Source organism: Sander lucioperca, chromosome 22 (genome assembly GCF_008315115.2).
Source record: "Sander lucioperca isolate FBNREF2018 chromosome 22, SLUC_FBN_1.2, whole genome shotgun sequence".
NCBI lineage: Eukaryota > Metazoa > Chordata > Actinopteri > Perciformes > Percidae > Sander > Sander lucioperca.
The window spans coordinates 974018-986496 of record NC_050194.1 but is presented as its reverse complement, the minus strand read 5'-3'; the positions used below and the strand labels follow the sequence as shown (position 1 = coordinate 986496).

The window sequence follows — 12479 nt, the reverse complement described above, 5'->3', positions numbered from 1 at the left end:
TAATATGACTAAGCATACAGCTTTGTTTCATGTCAACGCGCTGTGTAAAAACACTGAATTAATGCATCTATGAAAGGTGGGGCATGGAATTGTTTTCAGCAAGTCCTACAACTAATTAAAGGGGACTGGGATGGAGACATATGTTATTAAGGCTAGTAATACAGGAAGATCAGATTGTTGTTGTTGAGTGGAAGACATTGTTGTCCTAAATAATAAAAGATGGTGTATACTGTATGTTCTTTCATATGTGTGATTTATGTTTCTGTGCTGCTGGCACACAGTGAATCTACCTTTGGTGGCATCATTAAAGGAAAATTTGCCACTTTTTATGTGGGTGTCAAATCAGTGTTGATGGTAAATGTAGCCGATTGAAGCAATAAATTCCTCAGTATATTGACCAAGAAAGCTGAGTTTGCAGCTGCAAAATCTGTTGTTTTTCCTGCATCCAGTGTCGTGTCATTTGACGTGACAGTAGTCATGTTTCCATCTAATTGTCAAGTGAATTTTAAGCAAACTTTTAAAATGTTGTGAAAAAGAAAAAAAAAAAAGAAAATGCGAATTAGAAGCGTTTCCATCAATTGGTTTAGAGCAAATAAACTAGACTACGCAAAGCGTAGTTTCGTCACAAGTTGATGTTACAAGAAGCTAAGTTCTTTAGATAAATGGAGAGAGGTAGCATTGTACAAGTTGGCCACCTGTGCATAATACAGGGTTGTGGCGAGACATTTGGTGTCAGCAAGACAACCGTTCACCGCTGTGTATACGCGGTGTGCAAGGCCATACGATTCAAGCTGTTGAACCAATTTGTTAATTTACCCGATGTGGCTGAGGCCCAGGCTATAGCGTACTGCAACTCCACTACGCACCTTGTGCCACAAGTGTACGGAGCACTGGATGGGACCCATATCCCGATCCTTCCCCCATCCGATGGATACCAGGACTATAGTCATGTGAGTAACATGTTGGCTACGTCACAACTTATTAGGCAAAGCTGTTTCTATCTCCCATTTTGCGCATTAACTTTTCTTTTGCAAATTTTAGGAAGTTTTTTCGAATTTTGCCGTTTCCATCAACATTTTATAATGCAATACTTCAAAATGCAAATAAAAATACATTGATGGAAACATCTTAGTTGGAGGCAAGGAATAACTTAGGCTGTGGCCATATGGCCAAACATTTCTATCCCATCACATTAGCTAGCTAGCAATTATTCCGCAAGAAAGCTAACGTTAGCTAAAATTAGCCAGCTAAAACCACAATATCACAATATATTTCAGATATCAGTGTTTCCCCAACTATTTTTTTCAGCACCGGGGGGAAAGGGTTTTGTTGTACCTCTCTGTGAAATATGACAGCTCAGTAGCTTGGAAAATAGCGATATGGCCACTGAATTTGATGAATTTACTGTTTATCAGACCATAAAAGAGACAAGAATTAGCTAGCTAGCATCCCTTCACCTCCACTGCTGCTAGGATACTACTTTGCCAGTAGTAGAGCATACTACATACACAGGATACACTACACTGGAGAAAAAAATCTTTGACCAAGGGTTATAGAAGACAGAGATTTGTTTGAAAGCAGACATCTGCTCAGAATTCAGAGTAGCTTTTTCCCAGTTGAAAGCAGAGGGAAAAGGTCGAATTTAGCAATTTAAATGGATCTTTTGTATGAAGAAAGCGATGTGTGTTATGTCCCCTCTAATGTATTGTCAGCCTGACTATGAGACTATGAGTTAATGAATAAGCTTTTTGCAGCTAATGGCACGGCTGTGGTGAAGGCTAAGTGCGTGGAGACATGAAAACTGATATGAGGAATATGGGCTTTTGAGACGTGACTGCCCAGATCAAGTCCCTAATTTCCTGATTTGGGAGGGTGTTTGGTAAAGCATACATTTTGTGGGCCAATATACAATTCAAAACGAGGTAGAGATGGAGTGACCCTGCCCGGAGGAAGCCCGGGGCCCCTGTCTGGAGCTAGGCCCAGATGGAGGGCCCGTCAGCAAGCGCCTGGTGGCTGGCACAGCCCGAAAAAGCTACGTGGCACCTCTCTCTCCAACCCATGGGCCCACCACCTGTGGGAGGAACCGCTGGGGTTGGGTGCGCTGCCACATGGATGACAGTGAAGGTCAGGGGCCTCGACGGACCAGATCCGGGCAGCAGACGCTGGCTCTGGGGACGTGGAACGTCACCTCTCTGTGGGGGAAGGAGCCGGAACTTGTGCGGGAGGTGGAGCGCTACCAGTTGGATCTGGTGGGGCTTACCTCTACGCACAGTCTCGGTTCTGGAACCATACTCCTGGATAGGGGTTGGACTCTTTTCTTCTCCGGAGTTGCCCAGGGTGTGAGGCGCCGGGCGGGTGTGGGGATACTCACAAGCCCCCGGCTGAGCGCCGCTACGTTGGAGTTTACCCCGGTGGACGAGAGGGTCGCCTCCCTACGCCTGCGGGTTGTGGGGGGGAAAACTCTGACTGTTGTTTGTGCGTATGCACCAAACAAGAGCTCGGAGTATTCGGCCTTCTTGGAGACCTTGAATGGAGTCCTGTATGGGGCTCCAGTGGGGGACTCCATAGTTCTGCTGGGGGACTTCAACGCGCACGTGGGAAATGACGGAGACACATGGAGAGGCGTGATTGGGAGGAACGGCCTCCCTGATCTAAACCAGAGTGGTTGTTTGTTGTTGGACTTCTGTGCTAGTCATGGATTGTCTATAACGAACACCATGTTCGAACATAGGGATGCTCATAAGTGTATGTCAATGATCGATTTTATAATCGTTTCATCTGATCTGAGGCCGTATGTTTTGGACACTCGGGTGAAGAGAGGGGCAGAGCTGTCAACTGATCACCATCTGGTGGTGAGTTGGGTCAGAGGGTGTGGGAAGACTCTGGACAGACCTGGTAAGCCCAAACGGGTAGTGCGGGTAAATTGGGAACGTCTGGAGGAGGCCCCTGTCCGACAGACTTTCAACTCACACCTCCGGCGGAGCTTTTCGTGCATCCCTGTGGAGGCTGGGGGCATTGAACCCGAGTGGACAATGTTCAAAGTTTCCATTGCTGAAGCTGCGGCGGGGAGCTGTGGTCTTAGGGTCTTAGGTGCCTCAAGGGGCGGTAACCCACGAACACCGTGGTGGACACTGGTGGTCAGGGAAGCCGTCTGACTGAAGAAGGAGTCTTTCCGGGATATGTTATCCCAGAGGACTCCGGAGGCAGTTGCAAGGTACCGAAGGGCCCGAAGGGCTGCAGCCTCTGCCGTGAAAGAGGCAAAGCAGCGGGTGTGGGAGAAGTTCGGAGAAGACATGGAGAAGGACTTTCGGTCGGCACCAAGGTGCTTCTGGAAAACCGTTCGCCACCTCAGGAGGGGGAAGCGAGGAACCATCCAAGCTGTGTACAGTAAGGATGGAACGCTGTTGACCTCAACTGAGGAGGTAATAGGGCGGTGGAAGGAGCACTTTGAGGAACTCCTAAATCCGACTAATACGCCCTCTATGGTAGAGGCAGAGCTGGAGGATGATGGGGGATTGTCGTCAATTTCCCTGGTGGAAGTTGCTGAGGTAGTTAAACAACTCCACAGTGGCAAAGCCCCAGGGATTGATGAGATACGTCCAGAAATGCTTAAAGCTCTGGGTGTGGAGGGGTTGTCTTGGTTGACACGCCTCTTCAACATTGCGTGGAAGTCTGGGACGGTGCCTAAGGAGTGGCAGACCGGGGTGGTGGTTCCCCTTTTCAAAAAGGGGGACCAGAGGGTGTGTGCCAATTACAGGGGTATCACACTTCTCAGCCTCCCCGGTAAAGTCTACTCCAAGGTGCTGGAAAGGAGGGTTCGGTCGATAGTCGAACCTCAGGTTGAAGAGGAACAATGTGGATTCCGTCCTGGTCGTGGAACAACGGACCAGATCTTTACTCTCGCAAAGATCCTGGAGGGAGCCTGGGAGTATGCCCAACCGGTCTACATGTGCTTTGTGTCTGGAGAAGGCGTATGACCAGGTCCCCCGGGAGATACTGTGGGAGGTGCTGCGGGAGTATGGGGTGAGGGGGTCCCTTCTCAGGGCCATCCAATCTCTGTACGACCAAAGCGAGAGCTGTGTCCGGGTTCTCGGCAGTAAGTCGGACTCGTTTCAGATGAGAGTTGGCCTCCGCCAGGGCTGCGCTTTGTCACCAATCCTGTTTGTAGTATTTATGGACAGGATATCGAGGCGTAGTCGGGGTGGAGAGGGGTTGCAGTTTGGTGAGCTGGGGATGTCATCGTTGCTTTTTGCGGATGATGTGGTCCTGATGGCATCGTCGGCCTGTGACCTTCAGCACTCACTGGATCGGTTCGCAGCCGAGTGTGAAGCGGCTGGGATGAGGATCAGCACCTCTAAATCTGAGGCCATGGTTCTCAGCAGGAAACCGATGGAGTGCCTTCTCCAAGTAGGGACTGAGTCTTTACCCCAAGTGAAGGAGTTCAAGTACCTTGGGGTATTGTTCGCGAGTGAGGGGACAATGGAGCGGGAGATTGGTCGGAGAATCGGCGCAGCGGGTGCGGTATTACACTCAATTTATCGCACCGTTGTGACGAAAAGAGAGCTGAGCCAGAAGGCAAAGCTCTCAATCTACCGGTCAGTTTTCGTTCCTACCCTCACCTATGGTCATGAAGGCTGGGTCATGACCGAAAGAACGAGATCCAGGGTACAAGCGGCCGAAATGGGTTTCCTCAGGAGGGTGGCTGGCGTTTCCCTTAGAGATAGGGTGAGAAGCTCAGTCATCCGTGAGGAGCTCGGAGTAGAGCCGCTGCTCCTTCGCGTCGAAAAGAGCCAGTTGAGGTGGTTCGGGCATCTGGTAAGGATGCCCCCTGGGCGCCTCCCTAGGGAGGTGTTCCAGGCACGTCCAGCTGGGAGGAGGCCTCGGGGAAGACCCAGGACTAGGTGGAGGGATTATATCTCCAACCTGGCCTGGGAACGCCTCGGGATCCCCCAGTCGGAGCTGGTTAATGTGGCTCGGGAAAGGGAAGTTTGGGGTCCCCTGCTGGAGCTGCTACCCCCGCGACCCGTTACCGGATAAGCGGAAGAAGATGGATGGATATACAATTCAGAGTATTGAAAAACTACATTTACATGGCATTGTTGATGATCCTTAATTTGCAATTAGAGCAACCTAGTTTATTGATGGATGGATTCAAATGTAGCAGATTTTTCAGCTAAACATTCATTCTGTGGACTCTACTGCAGCATAATTATTATAAATAGGTTTCAAGATTAGTAATGCTGTTTACGCCAAATTCCTACCCTGTCTATGTAACGTAACTTAAAAATAGTAAGATCAGACCACATCACCTACAAGGGTTTAAAGGGTGTATACAGTGTCAGGGGTCACAAGGTTAAAGTGCTATCATGGTACACACTGAGACGGCCTAAAACAAAGCCTGATTGGAGACTGACTCCACTGGCCTCTATTCACAAGGCCTCCCACATCCAATCACACAGGGGTCAATGTAAATCAGCCTATTGTTGCACACTGGGCTCCCTACATAATAAACCACTGAACCTTTCAATCAATGTTAATGCCTTTCCCACAATAAATTAGTCTTTTCTTTTACAGTATTTGGAATGGAGATGAGATGTGAATTTACATTGAGAATGAATTAATGATGTTCTTGTTGATGATTGTTGTAGGCTGAAGTTCATACTTCCAAACTGTCCATGCTACATGGCATAGTAATACTTTTTTAAGGATGTCAAACACTTTTTGTTCTAGGCACATTTTTAGCTGTACGAAATTCAGTATGAAATGATGAATTGGAATGATGAATGATAAGTCGATGAGCAATGAATGTGAATAGCACACACACACACACACACACACACACACACACACACACACCAAAGATTATCCAGATTAAGTTAACTACAATTACTGTAATAAGAAATAATGACATTTGTGACATTAAAAAACAAACAGATAATTTAATACTACTACTAATACTAAGACTGTGTAATATGAAGGTTGTCATACCCACAGAGAAATATCACCCAACTCTGCAGTTTTATCTATCTATCTATCTATCTATCTATCTATCTATCTATCTATCTATCTATCTACCATGCCTGACAAAAATGCATAACTTTAGGCTTAACAACACCTTTCAACAGTTTCCACACTTCCATAAAAGGAACACTGCTTAGCTCGGAGAATCCAAATATACTAATGCATGTAGACAACCACACAATTGACTTTCATCAAAGCACACAACCGCCAGGCCGCTATTTCAGAAAACAAACAACAACTAGAGAAAGGAACAGCCTCATTGTTCGTTTTCTCATTCTTTGTGAGACCCTTTCCGTAGCAAAGGAGACTCCACCTCTGATACAGATGGAGGAGGGAAATCAGCCTCCAATGGATTTATCAGTATTCGCTCCATTATTGAAAATGTCGGTTGTATAAACTTCCCATGTGCACATGGAGAAAACAAGTGTGAGTCAGGAGAAAAAGCAAGCTTACATGCTCTTGAGAAATATGGGAGTCAGCTGGCTGGGCACCAGATGGATGCACACACACACACAACCCCCTACTCCTTTTAGAAGGAGCCTTGTCTCCACGGTGACTGAAGACAAAAAAGAGGCCCGGCACAACTGTTTTTTAGCAACCAAGAGAAAGAGAGAGAAGAGGGGGAAAACAGTGAATGAGTGTTCAGATGTACAGACGGGACAGAGGGTGAGGGGGAGTGGGAGTCAGCGTAAGCAGCAGTAAAAGAGTCGATTTGGGATTTGTGGTTGGAGGTGGTGGAGGAGAGAGAGGGAGGGAGGGTGAAAGAGGAGGAGAGGGAGGAGGTACACAAACTCCCTGAGAACAGGAGTTAGTAAGTGGGAGAAGTGAACACACACCGCAGGAAACGGCTGCTGATATGCTGAGTCAAATTATCTCACACAACACCTAGCGCTGGTCTCTCAGTCTGAACTTGAGCAGACTAATTAGATGAAGAGCGGTAGATAAGCAGGCACACAAGCGTCAGAAAATCATATGAGAGCAGTGAGAAGAGGGGGAGGGTGAAAACAAGAAGCCGGAGTAGTGATCTGTAAAACATCGTGGGGACGTTTTTTTGTAGGCCTACAGCTGAGTTTGGTTCTCCTTGCAAAGAAGAATTAACAAGTGGAAATAGTGACACAAATAAGTGAAGCACACAATCACAGCAGAGGTAAGGTTTTTTTTTTTTTTACTTTTCATATGTTACTTGTCAATAAAGAGTCAGACTTTTTTAAATTCAAAGGCAGTTGTAATTTTCAGCAAGTAAAGAAAAACATCCAGGGCGAAGAAAGAGAGAAGCCGGTTTTTAGTGACAAACTTATTTACAATACCATAAAATCCAAGATTCAACACAAAGACGTTACTGTCTTCTTCATTACAGTAAGATTTCTGCAGCATGTTTTGGTATTTGACTATGTTCTGCTAATGATTAAATGTGGTGTGGGAGTGCAGTGGAAGGTAAAAACAAGTGGAGATTGCAGAGCAGAGAGGGCCAGCTGCCGAGGTCAGACATTCTTCAAGACTCTCAACTCTGACAGGCGGTTGAGATTTTCACAATCAGCTGGAGAACTTCCAGAAAACCAAACAAGAATGTACACACCCAGGAACAATGGTGTGTATGCACACGTATATATGCATGTATAGCAATATGAATGCACTTTGGAGGTAAAACATTGGAAATTGATTTCTGGAATCAAATTGAGCAACAGCCAGTGGACACAGTATTTCTGCACTGATGTCAGGAAATGTTTCCTCCTATAATAGCTGCAGACGGTTGTTTCATCTCTAAACCAAAACACTGTGGCAGTATGCCAACCACAAAAATGCAGAAGTCTTGTCTGATGTCACACATACACTTCCTGAACAAATACATAACATCAACAACAGATAGAACAAGAATCATTAACCCATCTTTTTTTATGGTTGTTCATTTTGTATTACTTTCTGGAAAAGTTTGGAAAATGATATAGTATTTAAAACATCACATACAATTACAACTGAAGGTAAAAATATTATTACATATTTTGAATGTAAAGATAAGAATTGACGTAATATTGAAAATCTCTTTATTTTATTAGGCACCTTCCATATTCATAAAGCAACATTTTCCAAATCAACACCATGTTTTAAATTATTCCAAATTGAAATTGACATATACGTACTTTGAGTCTCTTAAATTGGTCACAAATAAGAAAGGTATTTTAATACGTGATATATACTCAAATGTATTTAATTAAGAACTCCTACTGTCATTATTAATGGAGTTTGCAAGTCTGTCTCTTCTGTACTTATGTTTCTTTTTTTTTATTTTTACTTTCTTATTTACTTTCATATTGTTATTTGCACTTATGTATGTATATTTTTATGTTTACGGACTGTGATAACTGATTGTCATTTGAATTCTAAAAAAAAAATGTATACAAAAAAAAGAGATCTAAATAATATTTTTTGTTTAATAATAGTTGTCTTATGTAGACCTACTTAATTTACTGTATGTCTATTGATCTTGATTTATCATTGAGAAAGTATTATTTTGAGCCTCGTGAAACGTATTAATTCATATTCAACTGTTGCCTAGCAACGCAAGTGCCAGGAATTCTGAGGTACAGTTACTAACGGTAGTTATTGTTGCTGATATTTAAAAGTTACATGAAAATAAGCTATTTGACCCATAGATATAGAACAATATATATATATATATATATGATTTGACCCAACGAACAACTGATCATTTTAATGTAACATGGCATGTTGTTCACAAGTGTCCAGTGGTATGATGCCCGCTTTGGTTCGAGTGAGCAAGACCTAACGTGAAAGCTTGCTAGCTGGTAAGATAGACACGGTTAGCCTTAACGCTAACTAGCTTAAACTAAATTTACTTGCGTTGCTTATTTTTCCATAGCCGTTATTTGTAATTAAGAACTATCTATTTTGATGAACCGACATCTTGGTAAGTTAGTTTGTTATTCCACATAACTAAGTTAAATGAGGTAGTAGTTAGCATGACAGAGAATAACAAACTCCTGCTAAGCGCTAACTAGTTTTACATAGTAAAAGTAACGTTAGCAGTAACGTAGCTAACTGCCATCTCAGCCCTTGAGTCTGGTGGAGTTCACATGACTTGGTATGTTCAAGGTGCCTTTGAATCACATTTAAATCGACTTGATTTTACTGTAATATAAATATTATATAGTAGATTGACTTATATGAGCTATGGACTGTTAATAATAAAGATAAGGTTTATATTTTTAAACAAACTAGTTAAAAGAAAAGTTAAAAGAGCACATTGTGTTTTGGCAACTTGCAAACCTGAGACACTAGTTACTGCTCTCTTTGTTTGTAGGGGATATAGTAAGTATAACTCAAAGTGTTGTGTGAATAGAGTGCACAGTATTGGTATGACCATATATTGATCATTGTTCCATTTTATTTGTAAGTTGTATGTAAAGTAATAAGTAAAAAAAAAAAATACAAGATATTAAAAGCATAGTCACAATATATGAAACACTCAATGACTCAATCAAATGAGTGTGTATCATTACAGCACACCCACATTTATTCAGAGTTGATCTCTGATGACTTCAATGTCCTGTTATGTTGCCATTTCACAGCCATGTGTCCCATATCTCTTGTACAGCCTGTCTAGTATTGGCCTCACCTCACCCACACACAGCTGCTCCAGTGAGGATGACAGGCCTCAGTCTTGAAATGCCAGGCCTGAAATAGTCTGCTTTGTTTATAATTAAAACTGAACATGTAGGACGGTGCCTTCTGTGTGTGGATACAAATGTAACCAGGCTGGAGCAGGAAATCACACCCAATTTGGACACATGGTGTATCCACACACACACACATACAAACACTGGAAGTTCATCAGTGGGCTGATAAGGGGTGCTGATATATAATGAGTGAGTACTCACAAAGCACACAGAGTATTTCGGGATAAAGGGCATGCCTGCTAGGCCTTGAGGGGTAATTGCAGGGTGGAAGTATAAAATTGCAGTAGTGAAGGGTGGAGCTGAGGATGAAAATAACTTCTTCATTTATACTTTCAGAGCATCTTTTCACCAGAAAGTGAGACATATATCCATTCACTGTATCGTCTTGTTTCCTTTAGGTGTAGCTGCACAAGCTCTATAAAGGCCTGTTTGCCTCCCTGAAAGCAAAACCTGTGGCATTTGTTTTCATATCTCTGTGTGGGACCTGCATCCGAGAGTCAGCATGGTGAAACAAGAGGTGTTGGATATTCTTCAGAAGGTGTTGATCAAACTGCAGGATCTCCCACATGCCAGTCCTCTGGAGCTGGGAGCCTTCTTGGTGCTCATCCTGTTTGTTGGTGAGTTTAATCTATTAGCTACAGTATATGACACTGATGCATTGAATAATGTTCACTGAAAGGAGCTTAAACACTTTGTGAAGCTAAGGGGAACTGCAGGGTCATTTGATAATGTTGGATTGGTCACTCGTTTCATATTACACATAGTTGACCCATGGTTCATATAAAGTTCTAGCTAAATGCAGATTTAAATATGATACAAAACTCTTCCCTCAGCATGTGCTAACCCAACTCCTACCCCCCACCCTGTGTCTTCTGTCCTGTCTCTCCTTTTAGCCACGTTTCTCTTGTTGATTATGCTGTCCTGCTTCCACTGCTGCTGCTGTGGAAAGTCAAAATACCAGGCCACCAGAGTACAGCCTGTCTAAGGATGAGACAGAGAACACACTCCGTCCTTTCTTCCATCCTTCATGTAATCACCCACACACACACACACAGTTACATAACAGGAAGTGCTCCTTTTCAGAGTCATTGATTTCTTGGAGAAAATCATACAAATAAAATCCATCAACTGAAGGATGGGGACTTATTTGCATAATATTTCCAGTTTTGGGACAAAGACTGGATGTACATTCCAGAGAGAGAGAGCCATGCCACTGGAATCCATATAAATCAGAAGAGTGGCACGACTCATCAAGATTAATTTCAGACCAGTACAATGCAACACTGTGTGGCAGCCTTGTACAACAACAAAAACCTAACAGTGGAGCAAGGGATTAAAAAAAAGGAAAAACATTTTAACTTGCTTTTGTATAGAAACTTTCCAGTGTAAAAAGAAAGTGCGCCCTCTGCTGGCTCAGTGAAGAGTGTCTCTTTTTTTGTGCAAATTGTACCAATGGTAAAAAAAATAGCTTTTATTGTTTGACATACAACAGTTACAAATGTATTCTTGTTATATCATTACATAGTGTTTTTTTTTTTTGTCTTTTTTACTGAGGTATTGCCATATTGCATTTGTTGATGTAACTGAAATGTAATAAATGTTCAATATAAAAATCAAATATAATACTAACTTGTTTTTTTTTGTACAGGATCGAATGTAAAGATTTAACAATCTGTTAATCTGTTAAAGCATGGTATGATCCCATCTTCTAAATTCATGCAGTATTTGAATGATTTTATTTCAATAATTGCCTCCACTTTACATCAAAATAAGCTTTGGTATAAATCCCACCAGTAAAACACTCGCTATAGGATGCGTACCTTATCATCACAGATCTCTCTTTTGCCTCCACCAGTCAATATTTGAAGTAAACATTAACCAGGGGCAGTTTGCTTTTACTTGGCCCTGCCCACACAGAGCAACTGAAAGTGTTACCTGAAAACACAATTGTTGCCATTGGAGTTTTACAGAATGTCTTGCTTAAACTAATAGATAGTAAATGGTGGTGTTTTGGCTATGTTAAACTAGCTCCAGGGCTGCGTGGGGATCAGAAAAGTAGCTGAAACCATTTGTTCTCACATAATATATCCACGCACTGTTGGGAGTCACTGAACCGTGAGAGGATCGTTTAGTGGAACATGGCCGTGGAGAGGTGAGTTTCCGAACAGGAATGTGTCGGGTGACAATACTGTTTAACATCAGCAGATTTCAATGTAGCGTGCTGATTAAAAAAAAAAAAAAAAAACATGTTAGCTTTTGAATTGTTTTATACGTTTTATACTCAGCACATAATGTAGCTCCATGGGTTCTATTAAGCTTTTTTAGTGGCAACTAATGGTATCCAACAATATTATCTCATTAGTTTAATGTCCTGATTCTCCATTTGAGCTTTTATCTGGTTTATGTCTTCCTGTGCAGTGTTTCAGAGCAGCAGAAACCCACAGGGTCACCTGAGGTCTGGGTGGAATGGTTCCTGTATCGGCTGCATCAGGAGCCATGGGCACTGGGCGGTTTTGTGGTCATAGGAGTGTTTGTGCTGGGAATTCTGTCCCTGGTCACATTTGCACTGCTGTATGGGTGCTGCTGCAGCCCGAAAGAGAACCAGAAGAAGAAGCAGAAATCAAAGGATGGAGTGATCTAGACGTGTGTGAAGAAAACACACGTCTCATATGTGTATAGCCTACTGTAAAATGAATGTTGACACAGTGGAGTATTTGTTTAAATGTACCTGTCCACCTTTGGGTCATTTTTTTTTCTGTTTTC

General features: G+C 42.9%; 1 protein-coding gene across 5 annotated transcripts; it reads left to right on the top strand.

The window, feature by feature from the left end:
* Nucleotides 1-6837: 6837 nt before the first annotated feature.
* smim5 (small integral membrane protein 5) lies at nt 6838-11172 on the top strand. 5 transcript variants are annotated; one of them, XM_035997786.1, is made up of 4 exons: nt 8495-8659; nt 8704-8821; nt 10115-10333; nt 10610-11172. In XM_035997786.1, the coding sequence occupies exons 3-4, from the start codon at nt 10219-10221 to the stop codon at nt 10699-10701; spliced, it is 207 nt and encodes a 68-aa protein (XP_035853679.1). In that variant the 5' UTR covers nt 8495-8659; nt 8704-8821; nt 10115-10218; the 3' UTR covers nt 10702-11172. The 5 variants fall into 5 exon arrangements, with proteins under 5 accessions (XP_031147024.1, XP_035853679.1, XP_031147027.1 ...); XM_031291164.2 differs by lacking the exons at nt 8495-8659; nt 8704-8821 and adding an exon at nt 6838-7168; XM_031291167.2 differs by lacking the exon at nt 8704-8821 and having other exon boundaries at nt 8495-8600.
* Nucleotides 11173-12479: the final 1307 nt, after the last annotated feature.